The sequence below is a fragment of the Bubalus bubalis genome, chromosome 19 (genome assembly GCF_019923935.1).
Source record: "Bubalus bubalis isolate 160015118507 breed Murrah chromosome 19, NDDB_SH_1, whole genome shotgun sequence".
In the NCBI taxonomy this organism is placed as follows: domain Eukaryota; kingdom Metazoa; phylum Chordata; class Mammalia; order Artiodactyla; family Bovidae; genus Bubalus; species Bubalus bubalis.
In genome coordinates, this window is record NC_059175.1 from 23,230,048 (window position 1) to 23,249,734 (window position 19,687).

Sequence of the window (19,687 nt, forward strand, 5' to 3'; positions counted from 1 at the left end):
CATGGTGGCTTCCAGTTCAGTTTTTATGAAAATACAAACATGCACATTTAGGCTCAGTCAGAATTAGAGATCAGAGTTGTACCTTTAAAAGCATAAACCATCTTTTCACACATATACCTCCAAACTACACAATTAACTGTTGATCCTCCCCAAAAGTTTTTGCAAAAAGGGCAATTAAAGTTTTGTTTCTTACCGAGAGATACCATTTATATTCATCCTTTTGGCTCAGACGGTAAAGAATCCGCCTACAATGTGGGAGACCTGGATTCGATCCCTGGGTTGGGAAGATCCCCTAGAGAAGGGAATGGCTACCCACTCCAGTATTCTGGCGTGGAGAATTCCACGGACTGTATAGTCCATGGGGTCGCAAAGAGTCGGACACTACTGAGCGACTTTCAACTTTTTACCCTAAAAAATTAGTTGAACCACTTATCTAATCACTCTAGCAATCACCATGTTCCGGTGAAGTTTAGGCTTTCCCCCAAAATCTGTTGACAGAATTTATTTTCTCACCAAAGGGTTCCCAATACGTCTTACTGAATATTAAGGGGGAGGGGAAATTTTTCAGATACTACTCAAGGTTTCTCCCTTCAAAACTGGGTACGACATTTCCCGTGGGGTTTATTTAGTTTCTTTGAGGGGGAGGGGGAGATTGATCAGGGATCAAGACCTTGAAGTTTGGCAGGGAAGGAAGGGGTGATTAGGTGGCCCAAATGTCTCCAACAAACAACTAGTTTCGCGAAAGAGAGTGTATACACGAATAGTTCTACAACCATCCATGTTCTGAGAGTCTTTTTCTCTGAACAGGGATGGTGTAGCACCAGGTGGTCAAAAATGCTCCTTCGCCTTTCCTGCAGGCCTCAACTCCAGACTTCGGACACGCACCGTGCTACTGGACTCTCCGGCAGGAAGCAGAAAGACCCCAAAGGACAGCTTCAAACCCCTACCCACCCCAACCGTTCTTCACTTGGCCCGAAGTTCAGCTACTACTAGGAAGCCCAGAGCGTTGGGATGAATCCCGTACTGGTAAAAGAGCCAGCGGCCTACTCACCTCTCAGCGGCTTGCTGTCCCGGGGTCCTCACAGGCGCTGACTCGGCTTAAACGGCTGCACGTGCAGGACGCAGACTGCGTCTGGTGCGCTGATCCAACAACAAATGGCACCAGGCGACGAGCTCCATCAGCCAATCAGCGCCAGGCAGCCATGTCGTCCCGCCCCCATCTCCCGCCTCTCCTACCCTGCGCGTTCGCGTTCGAGGCCACCGTCAGCTGACCCATTACGTTCCGGACGGAGTGGCCCGTTAGGCCTGGGGATACAAGGCTGATCGTGGGTCACTTTCTCTGGATGCTTGTGCGGGGTCCTCAATCTGGAGAGGCTATAGAATTTTCCTATGTAAGCACTGCAAGTCAAAGTTTAAAAAAGAAGAGGAATTAAAATGTCCTCCGACCTACCTCTTTAAGCTTTCTCTCCTTTTTTGCCGACTGCAGTCCCTGGCAGTTGGCCTCTATTTCTGAGGCGCTTGCTTCACATCCAGGGGGTTCCCAGGTACCTCAAAGTATGGCTGAGGCCGGGGGTGATGGTGTATTCCTTTTTCTTCCCAGACCGAAGGATGAGACTGTCACGCCGATTCCTCGGAGGCTGTGAAGACAGTAACTTGTCTTAAAGAGCTAGAGGTCGAATTCTTTGGGCACCCTCTGATCCAGAAAGAAGAAATAAATTGTGCTGATGAACGTCGTTCATTAGATTTGTGACCCACCCGTTTATAACCCTACTTACACACCTAAGGGTGTCCGAAGGTAGTTCGGACTTACACTCATCAACCAGTTAGTGTTTGTTCTGGCCCACAAAAAGTCAGAGAAATCTTTCCATATTTTCCCATCCCTCCAAAAGGCATAACAACAGACCACTGGAAAAATACCATTTTTATTTTGGGCTTTATTTTCATCATTTTCCATGCTCTGAATCTTTTAATAAATTTCTGAATAGTTCAGAAATGTAAGTCCTAACTAACACAGTCTGACACTCAGGCATAGAGGCTGAAGTACTTTACACTTTCCAGCCCTAGAACCATCATTATTGGTCTCTTTAATTAAAAGTACTTATTTTCTTTGAATCCTTAAAAAGGATTTATTTGGTTAGCATCAAACTTTGTCAGACTATTATCAAGGTGAATTATCTTTAAAAGATTACATTTAACAGAAGTGAAACCAGAATTTTTTAATAATTTTTATTTTTTCATTTTTAAAAATTTCTATTTTTAAAATTTTTACATCATACTCTTGAGGCATCTTATACTTTCAACTGTATATGTATGGGGGAGAGCTACCAACACTCTTTCTGATGCTCTGAATTTGTACACAGGGTCCTCTGATGTATTTTTACTCACTTTGAATTGAATGTTCTTTCAAAAATTTTTATGTTGTGGGAAAATATGTATTAAGTGAAAATAACAAAATATGAAATTGTGTAGATAGAATGATAACCAACTAGATTTTTTATTTTAGGAATGGAAAGCTTGGAAATATTTTCTAGAATGAGCATATTTTTTTAAAATAGTTGGCAAACATTCTCCGCTATTAACTCTAGAAGAAATTTTTGTGCTTTCAGGTATTGCAATGAAATAGTTCTTTATGAAACAATATAATCCTTGAGAGCTCCTGGGTTAAGAAAAAGTGCATTCTGATGAGAACTAAAGTTCAGTATTGAGTAAAGGATGAACAAGGGATAAAAATCATGCAATTCAAAAATTGAACATAAACAGTGAAAAAAAGACAAGCACGGTTTAGTAAACACTTGTTCCTTAATGGGTGTCCCAAGAAAATCAAGCCAGTATAAGTATATTCTATTTTCTTGTTCTCACTAACAGATCCTAAGTTACTGGTGGTAATAAATCACAATGTATGGAAAAGGCAGAGATTCATTCATTAGTTAAATAGGCTTTAAATGAGCACCTACTGTATGCCAGGTATTATGCTAAATGTTCCAGGTAAAATTAGCTTCTCAAGGAACATTCTAGTGACAAGAATGGCAATGACCAATGGAATTTAAACCTTAACATTCTTATCTCAAAAGATTCCCTGGAAAGCTTATGTAATGTTTCTCCAAATTCCCTAAATCCCCAATAATAAAGTAGGGCAAGAGTTTCCTTAAAGCTGTCTCTCAGCTTGGAATCAATGTAGTTAGTTCAAAGTAATGCATATAAGGATGACTGATATAGATTTTATGTTCTTAGCATTCTCTCCATGTTATTCAAGTAATGATTTTTTAATTGATGTGTACTGTGCCTTGCACCATGTCAAGTCGATTAAAAATTCTTTTAATCTACCAGGATCCTGTACATGGGGCTTCTCTGGTGGTTCAGTGGTAAAGAGCCTGTCAATGCAGGAGACATGGGTTCAATCCCTGGGTCCAAAGACTTTCTGGAGAAAGAAATGGCAACCCACTCCAGTACTGTTGCCTGGGAAATCCCATGGACAGAGGAGCCTGGTGGGCTACAGTCATGGGGTCACTAAAGAGTCAGACATGACTTACTGACTGAACAACAACAAACAGTACAAAAATGGATTACCTCAGGTGGGGGAGAATTAGATGTTCATCTTTAAGTATTATAAATATTGGAGAATCTTTTATTATGTACATAACCGTACAATAGGCTAAAAAAAATTAAATACTGCAGATTGGAGCCCTATAAATCAACACAAAAAAGAGGTGGAGTGGGTTATAATGTCTCAGACAGCACATCTTGTACTAGTGAAACATCTAAGGAAGAAAGCAACTTGTACAGGGGTTTTCAGCATACCAAGCAAGGTTCAGAGAGGCCAAAATATCTGTATTTTTCAAGTAATGGCTAAGGTAGTGTTTATGAATGTGTGGTACTCATACCACTGATTTTAGGCAACTCATAGACAATTTTCATTTTTATAGTAATTTTAGTGTTTTTATTTAATATCTTAGTATATATTAGACACATTCATCAGTGCACATGTTGATAATGAACTCTGTTCAAGAAGCTTCGAGGTAACAAGCACCCTATCACTGTTGGGGATGTTCCATGGTCTAAACCTTGAGGGAAGGGAATTTGACAACATCTAGCAAAATCACATGTGTATTTACCCTTGGATCCTGTAATCCTACTTCTAGAATTTATCTCAAAGATACACTAACAAAAATATAAAAGGACAAATCTGATGTTCAGTTGCTCAATTGTGTCCAACTCTGCAACCCCAAGGACTGTGGCACGCCAGGCTTCCCTGTCCTTCACCATCTCCTGGAGCTTGCTCAAACTCATGTCCATTGAATCAATGATGCCATCCAACCATCTCATCCTCTGTCATCTCCTTCTCCTCTTGCCTTCCATCTTTCCCAGCATCAGGGTTTTTTCTAATGAGTCAGCTCTTCATGTCAGATAGCCAAAGTACTGGACCCTCAGTTCAGCATCAGTCCTTCTAATGAATATGCAGGATTGATTTCATTTAGGATTGACTGGTTTGATCTCCTTGAAGCCCAAGGGACTCTCAAAAGTCTTCTCCAAAACCACAATTCAAAAGCATGAATTCTTTGGCATTCAGCTTCTTAATGGTCCAACTCTTACATCCATACATGACTACTGGAAAAACCATAGCTTTGACTAGACAGACCTTTGTCAGCAAAGTAATGTGTCTGCTTTTCAATACACTGTCTAGGTTTGTCATGGAGAAGGCAATGGCAACCCACTCCAGTACTCTTGCCTGGAAAACCCCATGGACGGAGGAGCCTGGTAGGCTGCAGTCCATGGGGTCGCTAAGAGTCGGACATGACTGAGCAACTTCACTTTCGCTTTTCACTTTCATGCATTGGAGAAGGAAATGGCAACCCACTCCAGTGTTCTTGCCTGGAGAATCCCAGGGACGGGGGATCCTGGTGGGCTTCCATCTATGGGGTTGCACAGAGTTGGACACAACTGAAGCGACTTAGCAGCAGCAGCAGCAGCAGATTTGTCATAACTTTTATTTCAAGGAGCAAGCATCTTTTAATTTCATGGCTGCATTCACCATCTTAGGTGATCTTGCTAAGTCACTTCAGTCGTCTCCGACTCTGTGCGACCCCAGAGACGGCAGCCCACCAGGCTCCCCCGTCCCTGGGATTCTCCAGGTGATCTTGGAGCCCCCCAAAATAAAGTCTGTCACTGTTTCCACAAAGTTATTAACTGCAGAACTAAAAGTTAACCAGAAATAAGTCAAAAATCCCTCAATAGCAGACTGAAACATCCACCCATGTAGTTGAAGGGGCAGAAAAATTTTCCCTTCTTCCTTTGTAGGCTTTTTGGCTGGCCCAATAATTAAACTGACATTAAACAAAAGGAGAAAAACAACTTTAATTTCATGCATACAGGAGTCACATAAAAATATGAGACTCAAAGAAGTGACCAGGGGTTTTTGATGGCTCAGTATCAATATAATGTCCTTCCAGTGCATATCCAGGGTTTATTAGCTTTAGGATTGACTGGTTTGATCTCTGCAGTCCAAGGGACTTTCATAGTCTCCTCTAGCACCACAATTTGAAAGCATCAATTCTTCGGTGCTCAGCTTTCTTTATGGTCCAGCTCTCACATCCCTACAAAATTACCGGAAAAACCATAGTTTTTTACTATATGGACCTTTGTTGGCAAACTGATGTCTCTGCTTTTTTTAATATGCTATCTAGGTTGGTCACAGCTTTTCTTCCAAGAAGCAAGTGTCTTTTGATTTCATGGCTGCAGCCACTGTCTGCAGTGATTTTGGAGCCAAAGAAAAAATCTGGCACTATTTCCATTTTTTTCCCCATCTATTTGCCATGAAGTGATGGGAACAGATGCTGTGATCTTTGTTTTTTGAATGTTGCGTCTTAAGCCAGCCTTCTCACTCTCTTCTTTCACCCTCCTCAAGAAGTTCTTTAGTTCCTCTTCACTTTTTGTTATTAGAACGGTACCATTTGCATATCTGAAGTTGTTGCTATTTCTCCAGGCAATCTTGGTTCCAGTTTATGAGTCATCCAACCTGGCATTTCGCATGATGTACTCTGCACAGAAGTTAAATAAGCAGGATGACAATATACATCCTTGACATTGACATACTTGATTTTGAACCAGTCTTTTGTTCCATGTCCAGTTCTAACTGTTGCTTCTTGTCCTGCATACAGGTTTCTCAGGAGACAGGTCAGGTGGTCTGGTATTCCCATCTCTTTAAGAAGAGGGTGGGATGATTTGGGAGAATGGCATTGAAACATGTATAATATCATATAAGAAACTAATTGCCAGTCCAGGTTCGATGCAGGATACAGGATGCTTGGGGCTGGTGCACTGGGATGACCCAGAGGGATGGTATGGGGATGGAGGTGGGAGGGGGGTTCAGGACTGGGAATACGTGTATACTCATGGTGGATTCATGTTGATGTATGGCAAAACCAATACAATATTGTAAAGTAATTAGCCTCCAATTAAAATAAATAAATTTAAATTAAAAAAAAGAAAAATGGAAGCATTGTAAAATCAGAAAATTATGATTACATATTGCTGCTGCTACTGCTGCTAAGTCACTTCAGTCGTGTCCGACTCTGTGTGACTCCATGGACTGCAGCCTACCAGGCTTCTCCGTCCCTGGGATTCTCCAGGCAAGAACACTGGAGTGGGTTGCCATTTCCTTCTCCAATGCGTGAAAGTGAAGTTACTCAGTCGTGTCTGACTCTTAGCGACCCCATGGACTGCAACCTACCAGGTTCCTCCATCCATGGGATTTTCCGGGCAACAGTACTGGAGTGGGGTGCCATTGCCTTCTCCCTGATTACATATTATTGATGCTATAAAATAAAAATAAAGATGTTCTAAAAAAGATTTAAATGAAAAAAACAAAACAAAAACAAAAAATAATTTTCCAGTTTGTTGTGATCCACACAGTCAAAGGCTTTAGTGTAGTCAAGTATGTTAGGTCAAGTATGCTGGCTTATATCTAAAGAGATATATCTGCTTGTATTTTTTTTAATGGAAGGACAAGCCAAAAATTATAAAATGACTAAGAGAGAATAGGTTGAGAAGGAGAAGAATGTCAGGGGTTTCTGAATGAGTGGATTTGATTGTGAAACCATGTGATTGTTATACAAAATTATAAAACTAAATCAAATCAAAATTTAAAAAGGCAATCTTTAAAGTTAATGCAAAAAACCAAATGCACTTAAATAAATGTGTATTTAGTTAGTGGCTTAACCACACAGAAATGTATTTAAAATGCTTTAAAATATAGTAATTTGACCATATGTCCCTAGTGAGATATATCATAAGGCAAAAAATATTGCATAAAATCCACCAATTCTATAGTCATATTGCCAGTAATAAACTGGTACATAATTAAGTTACTATTGTTTAAGAAGTAAGATTTTTCAGTGTGAGAGAAAAGAAATTGAAAAAGAAAAGCAGAGGTTAAGAAATAACCCTATACTCTTAAATTTGAACTAGAAATATCAATATGAACTCATGATATATTATCTCCTTAAAAAAATAAAATAAAAAATTTACAACACAAAGACTTCCGTACTCTGCCCACTGAAAAAACTTAGCAACTTTGACAAACCCATCAGCAGTGCACATGCTAGCACATAGACTAATGTTGACTTGAAACAAAAACACTGCTAAATATTTCTCCAGCAAAGATTTGTTTATTCAGGATCAGAAGAGAACTGCAGTTTGGGGTCGGCAGGCATCCCAAACCACATGCAAGTCCTGGCGTGGCAAAGGAAGGAGAACACTTTTTATAGAGAGGAGAAAGGCTTGTCAAAGTACCTGCCCAGTAAGATGGGTTCCTCATAGCTCTAGAGGAGTTCCCCAGATAGGGATAACCACTTCTAAAAAGACTTTAGCCACAGAAGAGGTAGTCTGTCTTAAAGGAAAGTCTTCAGTCCAGTGCACAAACATACATATCATGACTAAAACAAACAGCTCATGGCTTTTCACTGAGTCCTTGTCAGGAAAGGAGTCTTTCCTCTTCCTGTTGGGTTCTATTATCATCACAGGTTACGAGAGCTCCCCCTTCTGGTCTCCCAACTCTATTTAACTGAGGTTTCTGTTCATAAATTTTTTACGTCTTCCCCTTTTGATCAGGATTTTTCTCTGAAAGCATTGCTGATCAAGAGTCAGGGTTTCTAGTTCTAACAGCTTTTTGTCCCTCAATGTCACAAAGGACCATTACTGGGCATAGTGTCTCACATTAGATTGGAAACCCATTAATGTCACATTTGAGTAACAAGGAGGGGAAGGAGGGAAGACTGTCAAGCACTTTTTATCTAAAGTCCTGTTATCGAAATCATAGGCATCAGAAATCTTCTGAAGCATTATGCCATCATCAAAGGTTTGGCAACAAACATCCAACAGGCCTGGTCTACATATCTAGGGAAAGTTATCTCATCAGATGTCATCTGCTTCAGTTCTGGAAAATCTTCACTTTCATGTCACCAGATGACGTGCAGTTTCAGTCAGGGTTTGGTGCGTTCTTTAGGTGTAGCTCAGGAATCCAAGAGTATTCTTTGGAGTCTGGAGGCACAAGGGTTGTTTGGAGTATTCAATAAAGGGCTTTCCAATAAGACTGAAGAGAGTTCTTCTGGATGTATCTTTTCTAATAGATGAAATCTCCAAGTTGCAAGTTGTGACACATAAGGTCTTTGTCCCCCAAGGGTGCCATTTGAAAAGACTGATCTACCAAAACATGGTTATTTTTAATAGAAGCCATTACGCATTTGCAATACTGGAGTTCCTTTCCTTTTATCAGTTGTGGATCAAAATAAGCAGGAGCCAAGTTCATTGGATATACTGTGACTATCTCTAAGAGTTTATAAATTCCAAAAGGAATGGATGTGAGATTTAGAGGAATCATAGCAAGGCTTTAGGCCTCTCTGAATTTTGCCAATTGAATCTAAACAACACCCTTTGTGCGTTAGACTAAATCAGAGGACTAAGGATGGTAACTACAGTAAAAGTGATATAAAGCCAACCAAACAGCACAGACTTGTCAAAGCACCTGGCCAGTAAGATGGGCTCCTCATAGTTCTAGAAGAGTTCCCAGGTAGGGGTGATCTTTTTCAAAAGGACTTTAACCACAGAAGAAGTAGCAGTCTGTCTTCAAAGAAAGGCTTCATTCAGTCCAATGTGAAAACATATAGACCATATCTAAAACATACATATATGCATTAGATGAAGGAACTTGTATGAAATCCACTTGCCAGACCTCAAATGGTCCATGATGCAGTTTAAATTGTCCAGGATGTAATACAAACCAGCTTCCCAGGTTTGTACTTTGGACAAGTGAGACAAGTGAGGTAGGCACTTTTTGCAGCCTTGTTAATGTTTCCCCACCAGTATTGATTCATGAAGGCTATTATTTTGTCAGTATACTAATTGTTTAATTCATATATAGTAGTGAAGAGTGGGAATTTTAGAGTCTTCAGCAGGACTGAATTATTATTTGGTCCAAAACACAGTTTTTAAAAAACCAACACTTAAAATTTTACTTCCACTGGAAGAAGGAAGCCATGTTGCTTCCACATTCTGAAATCATGAACTACTTCAAAACCATGTCTACTAACGGTATTAACATTGGCAGTTTTGTCCTTGCCTAAAGTACAAGCCCATGTAAGAGCATATAATTTAGTGTATTGGGCTGAAGTAGTCATGGATAAAGATGCTGCCTCAACAGCATCAAAAAGAGTTGTTATAGCATACCCAACACAATATTTTCCATTGTCACCTTTCAAATAAGAACCATCAGTGAATGATGAGAAAGAAATATTACACAGTGGAATTTCCTTTAGATCATTATAAGAATTTAGGAGGTGATCCATCAGCATTAAGCAGTCATGAGGTACTTGATGAGTGACAAAGGGAGGAAAAATAATCAGACTAAGGTTATTACAAGGTAAAAGAGTTATGTGAAGGACAGTTAACCAAAGTACTTCACTGGAGTTTAGGCAGCTGTCTGAGGAACGTTGAGTGTGATGGGAATTCTGCTGTGTGTGTGTGCTTAGTAGTGTCCAGCTCTTTGTAGCCCCATGGACTATAGCCGCCGCCCAGGCTCCTCTGTCCGTGAAACTTTCAATACAAGAATACTGGAGTAGTGGTCACTTCCTACTTTAGGGGCTCTTCCCGACCTAGAGATTGAATCTCCATCTCTTGCATCTCCTGTACTGGCAAGCAGATTCTTTACAACTAGTGCCACCTGGAAGCCCTGAGCTTCTGCTGGCTGAGCGGATGTGCATAATTTTGTAACAATCTAGACACTAAAAGATGATGCTGTGAAAGTGCCAGTATGCCAGCAAATTTGGAAAACTCAGCAGTGGGCACAGGACTGCAAAAGGTCAGCTTTCATTCCAAAACAAAAGAAAGGCAATGCCAAAGAATGCTTAAACTACCACACAATTGCACCCATCTCACATGCTAGTAAACACGGCAACATCTGTCAGATGCCATGTGAACCAGCTTGAGATACTTCACAGTTTTAACATTAGATCAAGCTAATTCTTTTGGCTAACATCACATCTTTGGAAAATTGAGTTTGCAACAGTTGCTATGATCTCAAGTAAGTGTTATGCAAAATCCAGTGTGGGACAGGACAAGAAGATAGTGATGTCCCATCTGATTTCCAGGTTTGAGAAGTTACACAGTGCCCAATAGGTATATACACCCAATTAGTAAGCAATTGTGGTTCTTTAAGAATAAAATAAAATAGTTTTTCAATTTACATATCTATTTAAATGGTTAAAATTGTTAGGGCATAAACACATATTAACTTGTTTGGACCTAACTACTTAGTAAATGGAAACAAGGACACGGAGAAAAACTTACTCAGACACTAAAGGTGACATGAACCTCTGATCTAGCAGATGATCATCAATGGCTGCTGCTACTGCTGCTAAATCGCTTCAGTTGTGTCCGACTCTGTTCGACCCCGTAGACGGCAGCCCACCAGGCTCCCCTGTCCCTGGGATCCTCCAGGCAAGAACACTGGAGTGGGTTGCCATTTCCTTCTCCAATGCATGAAAGTGAAAAGTGAAAGTGAAGTCACTCAGTCACATCCGACTCTTAGCGACCCCGTGGACTGCAGCCTACCAGGCTCCTCCATCCATGGGGTTTTCCAGGCAAGAGTACTGGAATGGGTTGCCATTGCCTTCTCCGTATCAAAGAATGGTGAAAAGCTAAAGGAGAATTTTGAAAGAGAAAATATTTGAGCCCACTGAATAGTTTAATATTGCAAATGAGACTTCCAGAAATGTGCTTCCTAATATGAAGGGAAGTACATAATACCACTTACAAAGACTTGATTTTAAAAATCAAGCTTAAATATGATCAAGCTTCTAGCCTTAACTGCCATTGTTGTTCAGTTGCTAAGTCATGTCTGACTCTTTGTGACCCCATATACTGCAGCACGCCAGGCTCCTCTGTCCTCCACTGTCTCCCAGAGTTTGCTAAAAGTCATGTCCACTGAGTAGGTGATGCTATCTAATAACAATCTCATTCTCTGCTGCCCTCTTTTCCTTTTGCCTTCAATCTTTCCCAGCATCAGGGTCTTTTTCAAGGAGATTTAACTACCAGTCAACTAATTCTATAAAGTCTGCCTTCCTTGTTGCATGACTACTCCATTCCATTAGCTTGGTGGTCAACTAGTAATTTATTTATTTATTTATTTATTCTGGTTATTTATATATATTTTTTTTCTCTCTCTCTTTTTTAATTTAATTTTATTTTTTAACTTTACAATATTGTATTAGTTTTGCCATATATCCAAATGAATCTGCCACAGGTATACATGTGTTCCCCATCCTGAACCCTCCTCCCTCCTCCCTCCCCATACCATCCCTCTGGGTCATCCCAGTGCACCAGCCCCAAGCATCCAGTATCATGCATCAAACCTGGACTGGCGACTCATTTCATATATGATATTATACATGTTTCAATGCCATTCTCCCAAATCATCCCACTCTCGCCCTCTCCCTCTCCCACAGAGTCCAAAAGACTGTTCTATACATCAGTGTCTCTTTTGCTGTCTCGTATACAGGGTTATTGTTACCATCTTTCTAAATTCCATATATATGCATTAGTATACTGTATTGGTGTTTTTCTTTCTGGCTTACTTCATTCTGTATAATAGGCTCCAGTTTCATCCACCTCATTAGAACTGATTCAAATGTATTCTTTTTAATGGCTGAGTAATACTCCATTGTGTATATGTACCACAGCTTTCTTATCCATTCATCTGCTGATGGGCATCTAGGTTGCTTCCATGTCCTGGCTATTATAAACAGTGCTGCGATGAACATTGGGGCACACGTGTCTCTTTCCCTTCTGGTTTCCTCAGTGTGTATGCCCAGCAGTGGGATTGCTGGATCATAAGGCAGTTCTAGTTCCAGTTTTTTAAGGAATCTCCACACTGTTCTCCATAGTCGCTGTACTAGTTTGCATTCCCACCAACAGTGTAAGAGGGTTCCCTTTTCTCCACACCTTCTCCAGCATTTATTGCTTGAGCATTATCAAGCATATCAAATGCTTGAGCATTTGAATCGCAGCCATTCTGACTGGTGTGAAATGGTACCTCATAGTGGTTTTGATTTGCATTTCTCTGATAATCCGTGATGTTGAGCATCTTTTCATGTGTTTGTTAGCCATCTGTATGTCTTCTTTGGAGAAATGTCTATTTAGTTCTTTGGCTCATTTTTTTGATTGGGTCATTTATTTTTCTGGAATTGAGCTGCAGGAGTTGCTTGTATATTTTTGAGATTAGTTGTTTGTCAGTTGCTTCATTTGCTATTATTTTCTCCCATTCTGAAGGCTGTCTTTTCACCTTGCTTATAGTTTCCTTTGTTGTGCAGAAGCTTTTAAGTTTAATTAGGTCCCGTTTGTTTATTTTTGCTTTTATTTCCAATATTCTGGGAGGTGGGTCATAGAGGATCCTGCTGTGATGTATGTCGGAGAGTGTTTTGCCTATGTTCTCCTCTGGGAGTTTTATAGTTTCTGGCCTTACGTTTAGATCTTTAATCCATTTTGAGTTTATTTTTGTGTATGGTGTTAGAAAGTGTTCTAGTTTCATTCTTTTACAAGTGGTTGACCAGATTTCCCAGCACCACTTGTTAAAGAGATTGTCCTTTCTCCATTGTATATTCTTGCCTCCTTTGTCAAAGATAAGCTGTCCATATGTGCGTGGATTTATCTCTGGGCTTTCTATTTTGTTCCATTGATCTATATTTCTGTCTTTGTGCCAGTACCATACTGTCTTGATGACTGTGGCTTTGTAGTAGAGCCTGAAGTCAGGCAGGTTGATTCCTCCAGTTCCATTCTTCTTTCTCAAGATTGCTTTGGCTATTCGAGGTTTTTTGTATTTCCATACAAATTTTAAAATTATTTGTTCTAGCTCCGTGAAGAATACCGTTGGTAGCTTGATAGGGATTGCATTGAATCTATAGATTGCTTTGGGTAGTATACTCATTTTCACTATATTGATTCTTCCAATCCATGAACATGGTATATTTCTCCATCTGTTAGTGTCCTCTTTGATTTCTTTCACCAGTGTTTTATAGTTTTCTATATATAGGCCTTTAGTTTCTTTAGGTAGATATATTGCTAAGTATTTTATTCTTTTCGTTGCAATGGTGAATGGAATTGTTTCCTTAATTTCTCTTTCTATTTTCTCATTATTAGTGTATAGGAATGCAAGGGATTTCTGTGTGTTGATTTTATATCCTGCAACTTTACTATATTCATTGATTAGTTCTAGTAATTTTCTGGTGGAGTCTTTAGGGTTTTCTATGTAGAAGATCATGTCATCTGCAAACAGTGAGAGTTTTACTTCTTCTTTTCCAATTTGGATTCCTTTTATTTCTTTTTCTGCTCTGATTGCTGTTGCCAAAACTTCCAGAACTATTCAACTAGTAATTTAGCAGAGATGTCTTTATTAAATGCCTAGAAGCAAAAAATAAAAATAAACACTCAAGATTCAAAAAAACTCTTCCAGTGTTTGCCAATTAGTTGTGTCACTGGGGCACTCCTTCAGTGCTTAGTTAGATACATTACATTTCTGCAGTAGTCTTCACTTCCTCCCTGCACCAACTCTAAAGGTCAACCAGAAGCGAGAGCTTAGGTTGACAGGGTCTTCTCAGGTCTCTTCTGAGTATATGTCCAGACCAAGGTAGGCATGTGGCCTTCTGGATTTCCCAGAATAAGAGGAAGCTTTTCAAAACCCTTATTCCCCAAGTATCTGCTCCCCTAGCCTCTTCCTTCCCAGGCTTTTGGCCTGCTTATTGTTTGTCTCATCTGTTATACTGTACCCTGATGGCAGTGGCTAATATATTTTAAACCCTTTTGACAAACACTGCCTAGGAAGCTAGCTGCCTTAGTCCTGGGGAGGCTCCAGGACAGCCTTGAGTCAAACCTTTAGGGAACCACCAGATAGGTCAAAACACACAATTACAACTCTTTTTCTTTCTTTCTTTTTTTTTTTTTTGCCCTCACAGCACTGCCTGTGGGATCTTAGCTCCCTTACCAGCAATTGAACAGGGGCTCTCAGAAGTAAAAGTGGGGACTCCTTAACATTGGACTGCCATGGAATCCTTTAGAATAAGGTCCATGTTGCCCTCTGTGTTACCGTCAACCTAAGCCAGGAATGTGGGCTGCTGTCTTCAAGGCCACTGACAAGCTAGAGATGATCATAGAGCTCTCTTGCCAAAATTCAGCAGTCTCTCCTTAAGTGTTTCCCTGGTTGCTGTAATTTTTTTTTATTAGATTCCAGAGTACCCAAAAAAGTTGATTCTGACAGTTTTGCCAGCTTATTCATTGCTTTTGTGGGAGGGACAATTTTCAAGTTCCCTATTCAGCTATCTTTGCTGATGTCATTCTATACCATTTCCTTTTACACTTCTCAGCCTTGCCTAAAAATATTTTCTCAGCTTGAAAAGCAGAGAAAAAAGAACATTTTGCTATCACTGGAGTTATCAAAAGAAATGTACTGTTGATCTGAAGAATGTAATGTTGATCTAAAGAGCAGTTGTAAAAGTTTTTAAATAAGGATACCATTAGCAAAATAACTTTTATCTACCTTAAAGGCAAGGAGGGCATGGCAACACACTCCAGTATTCCTGCCTAGAGGATCTTATGGTCAGGGAAGCCTGGTGGGCTACAGTCCATAGGGTCACAAAGAATCAGACACTATTGAAACGACTTAGCATGCACCTTAAAGGCAACGTTCATTACATCACCTGCCTTGTATTTGTCAAACCCTCAATACCAGAGGCAGTGTTTGAGAGCACAGGTTTTGGAATAAGACCTTAGTCTGATTTCCAGCTCTTCTGCTGCTTAATAGTTGTTTTGCCTTGGGTAACTCACTTAAATTCTCTAGGACGGCTTCCTTATTTGTAAAATAGGGGTAATATACACTTCTAGAATCATGGTAAAGACTTAAAGAGATACTGAATGTGAGGGTACAGTGGATAATGATCCAACTGTCAATGCAGGGGACACAGGTTCAATCCCTGGTCAGGGAAGATTCCACATGCTGCAGAGCAACTAAGCCCACGCACCACAAATTCTGAGCCCAAGTGCCACAAATACTGAAGCCAGCGCACCTAGAGCCTGTCCTCCACAACAAGAGAAGCCACCACAATGAGAAGCCTCTGCAACGAAGAGTAGCCCTGCTCTCCACAACTAGAGAAAGCCCGCACAGCAACAAAGATCCAGCACAGCCAAAAATAATAAAAGAAAATATTTTTTAAAGATATTTTGCATGTAAAATGCTTGGCACTCAATATTAGATATTTGTTAAATTTGGGCTATTTCATTTTCCATTAACATATTACATTGTTGTATTTATGCTGGTTGTTTTGCTTCCAAAAAAAAAAAAAAAAAAACACCTCACCGGCTTCCTGTATAAGAAGAGCTTAGGTATCACCATATGCTTTTCAGAAGGCTTACCTTAAGCTGACTTTTAATAACAAGCACATAAATTTTACTTAGTTGTATATTTATTTGGGGTGGCTCTGGAAGAAACTGTTAGGGATGGGGAGAGGGTGCTTAAAATCCTCCCAAATCCCCTTTCCGGCTAGTGAGTAATTTGCCAACACGTTAAAAAATTAAAAAAAAAAAAAAAAAAAAAAAAAGCCGAAGTGTCTAGACAAGGAAGGAAAAGTGCCAATCCAACTATTTTTTTTTCAAACCAGCTTCCCTTGGTATCCATAGGGTTCAAGCACGTGATGAGAGGAGTACAGAGCATCAGCCAGAACATCCTGAGATGAGAGACAGTGGGAAGTCCGCCCCAGATGGAAATATCACATCAGCCCTGTCTCAGTGGCCTCCGGGGTGGTACCGACTGCAGGAGATCGCGTCCCTCCGCTTCGACGCCTTAAGGGTCTCGGACAGACAACAGACTCCAGCGCGGACGTCAGGCGGCTGGGGGAAGCGATCCGCCTACCCCGGCCGCCAGTCTTTCTGAAGCCGAAGCCTAAGCAAAAGCCGAAGCTGAAGAGGGAGGGTTGGGCTCTGCGGCGGGAGGCGTGTTGGTTGTCGCAGAGCCCTCTGGGAGTTGTAGTCCGCGACGGCGGGAGGTTTGACTGCGGCTGCCGGCTTGATGCTCTCAGAACTCCATCCCCCGCCGGCCCCCGCGACCTAGGCCTTTGCCTTTTCCTGTCCGGGGGACGAGAAGCCTCGCTGTGGCAAGTTGAGAAGCTTGGGGAAGGGGTGTCCTTCTTCCCGCCAAACGCTCTGAGTTTCTGGGCTTGGCCTGCTCAGGTAGAGCACGTTCCGGGTTTTGCAAACTCACCTCCGGGGAAGGAGCGGAGGGAACAGGGTAGAAGCGGCCTGAACGACTGAGCTTGCATCGGAGCGGTCTGTCACCCAGGGAAGTTCTTTGAGGAAACGCTCCGGAACGGTGGCTTCTTGCGGGAGCGGTGAGGCCAAAGCTGGGGTCCGTGGAGTCCTGTCTGGAGGGGAGGCGCGCGCTCCTGCAGGGTTCGGGTGCGAGCAAAGCAGGGGACTCAGTCCGTGACTGGGAGAACTCAAGGGGCTGTGGGAGTCGTGTCTGCCGGAGCCTTAAGGAAACGGCTTGGTTACAGTGGGTGAGAGGAGGATGGCGGAGAATTATAGGAATGGGAGTAGGAGAGAGCTAGAGAGGGGAGGTGGGGGGTGGGGGGGAAACCCCTTTGATGCCTTGATGTGATCCTAACCGCAGATGGCGGGGGCGAGGGGTGGGGAGTGAGGGCCAGACCAGTAAGTCCTTGTCACTCTTCTCCCCACCCCCCACCCCCGGCTCGATTGTGAGAGCTAGTGCTCTGAAGGCAGTGGCACCCCATGGGGTCGCGAAGAGTCGGACACGACTGAGCGACTTCACTTTGACTTTTCACTTTCATGCATTGGAGAAGGAAATGGCAACCCATTCCAGTAGTCTTGCCTGGAGAATCCCAGGGACGGGGGAGCCTGGTTGGCTGCCGTCTGTGGGGTCGCACAGAGTCGGACACGACTGAAGCGACTTAGCAGCAGTAGCAGCAGTGCCCTGATAGTAGGTGGCTTGACATCTTCCTGTCTTAGAATAACAGCTAGAAGGGGTCTTTGAGAGTTGCTATCAAGTGCTTTGAGACTTTCCAGATGAGGAAAGTCAGGCCCACCGAGATGAAGAAATTGACTCGCTCACCACCAGACAACCAGTTATTGACCAGCTTGACTGAAACCTAATTTTCATGACTCTCAAGCCTTGCCTTAATCTATTGCTGCGATCAGTAGATTAGCAAACTCTAACCTGTTCGCCCTTCTTTTATCTTTTTACTCTGTCATATGCAAGGTAACCAGGCAACCCCTGAAGGGAAAGAAAGGCTTTAAACTCCATGCGTGAGTGCAAAGTCGCTTCAATCGTTTCAGACTCTTTGCGACCCTATGGGCCGGCTGTAACCCGCCAGGCTCCTCTCTCCATGAGATTCTGCAGACAAGAATACTGGAGTGGGTTGTCATGCCCTTCTCCAGGGACTCTTCCTGAACCAGGGATCGAACCAGCGTCTCTTCCCTCTCTTGCATTGGCGGGTGGATTCCTTACCACTAGAGCCACCTGGGAAGCCGTTAAACTTTTCAATAGGTTAAAGAAACCTTGTTTTAACTTGAACAAAAATCTCCTTGCATCACATATTAAGATGACAGATCGATAGCAAACTAAAATGTAAGCTATAGATTCTTTGACTGGAAGAAAATAAAGTTCACCTTTCCCACTGTGTGCCCACTAGAGCTCTGAGAACCTTTAGCCTTAGATTTCTTCTCTCAATCTTAAATGCTGCATATCTCAGTTACATACATAAAAGTAGTTGCTGTTCATTGTGATTTTCATAATGCCCTGAATAGTTACAATAAAGGATAAACAGCATAGGAGGATGGGAATGCATGAATTACAAATTAAAATAATGATTTATAGTATTATTTTTTTTTAAGGAGATATAACCATAAAAGTAAAAAAAAAAAAAAAAAATCATTAAGAGGTTAAAAATCTCTACCAGGCCAGCATTTTATAATACACCTAAATTTAAGTCCTTTACCAGTATTCTTTCTTTCTTCCTCCCTAAACATAATTTTAGAGCATTTATAATAGTGTTCCCTATTGTGGGAGAAAAGGTTCTTTGGTGCTACTGCATTGTTTTAACTGGTAATTTCTTTATTAAACCACATTCTCTTCCAGCACCGTCAAATTTACACCTCTTGAAGGATTTGTTGATCCAACTGTCACATCAGAATTTAAATATTATAGCTCCTGTTGGTTGACCATTAAGCAATTCATAAGGAAGAGGTTTGGATAAGTCCATTACTGGACTTTATAGAAGTTATAGACTTACAATACATAAAAGAACATACATATACATAACAAAACTGCTTTTACCAGGCTGCCTTTTTAATGGTATGATTCCATTTGCCTTTTTTTAAAAAGATTTATTTATTTATTTGGCTGCATCAGGTCTTAATTGAGGCATGTGGGATGTTTTAGTTGTGGCGTGTGGAATCTAATTCCATGACCAGGGATTGAACCCAGGCCTCTTGCGTTGGGAACACAGATTCTTAGCCACTGGACCAATGGTAAAGTCCCCCATTTGCTTTTATATTGGCGTGCTGAATAGGTGCGTAAACTATGACCAAACTTGGCCCACTGCCAAATGTATTTACTTTTTATGTAGTTTTACTGGAATACAGCCGTGCTTGCTCATTTATATGTTGTCTTTTGTGCTACAAGGCAAAGTTGAATAGTTGCACAGACTGTATGGCTGGCAAAGCCTAAAATATTTACTATCTGGCCATTAACAGAAAAAAAAATTATCAACCCCTAGCCTGGTAAACTGAATATAAATATAATGTAAACTGAATCTAAAACTCTACCATATGCAGAAGTATTAGTTAATAGTAATTCTCACTCATAAATACTTATATGGTGGGTTCATAATCCATTTCTTTGGGCAAAAGCCAGTGCCTGTTCAATTCTCTATTGCAGATTGTTGCTAGCATCTTGGCATATATATTGAGTTGGCCAAAAACTTCATTTGGTTGTTTTATGTAAGGTGCTGTAGTAGTGCTTTGTTGTTTTTAACTTCATTTGAAACAGTTCTGTTAGGTTGTATTGTAACAGCTGTCATATCAGTGTGCATTAAAAAAAATTCATCAAAATTGGTGAATTTTTGTGTAGCTTTTT

General features: G+C 41.1%; 2 protein-coding genes and 1 long non-coding RNA gene across 12 annotated transcripts in view; 2 read left to right on the plus strand and 1 right to left on the minus strand.

Annotated features, from left to right (window-relative positions):
* Nucleotides 1-1,187, minus strand: part of DDX4 (DEAD-box helicase 4) — a 68,915-nt gene extending 67,728 nt beyond the window's left edge. For 4 of the 5 annotated variants that reach the window (XM_025270432.2, XM_025270431.2, XM_025270430.2 and 1 more), the window contains exons 1-2: nt 1,052-1,187; nt 1-8 (exon numbers count right to left, since the gene is read on the minus strand). The exon at nt 1-8 is cut by the window's left edge and continues 69 nt beyond it. In XM_025270432.2, the coding sequence (XP_025126217.2) occupies nt 1-3 (3 nt within the window). In that variant the 5' untranslated portion in view covers nt 4-8; nt 1,052-1,187. 5 annotated transcript variants of the gene reach the window in all.
* Nucleotides 1,188-1,256: 69 nt separating this feature from the next.
* Nucleotides 1,257-1,701, plus strand: LOC123330530. The gene is made up of 2 exons (XR_006546521.1): nt 1,257-1,391; nt 1,601-1,701. It is a non-coding gene; the product is annotated as an uncharacterized LOC123330530 (long non-coding RNA).
* A 14,929-nt stretch (nt 1,702-16,630) lies between these two features.
* The window catches only part of SLC38A9 (solute carrier family 38 member 9), a 91,110-nt gene continuing 88,053 nt past the window's right edge, over nt 16,631-19,687 (plus strand). For 2 of the 6 annotated variants that reach the window (XM_025270522.2, XM_044932648.1), the window contains exon 1: nt 16,660-16,922. The gene's annotated coding sequence lies outside the window, so the exon portion shown is untranslated. Of the gene's footprint in view, nt 16,923-19,687 lie in introns of all 6 variants that reach the window. The other 4 variants (XM_025270521.2, XM_025270526.2, XM_025270523.2 and 1 more) reach the window with 3 other exon arrangements.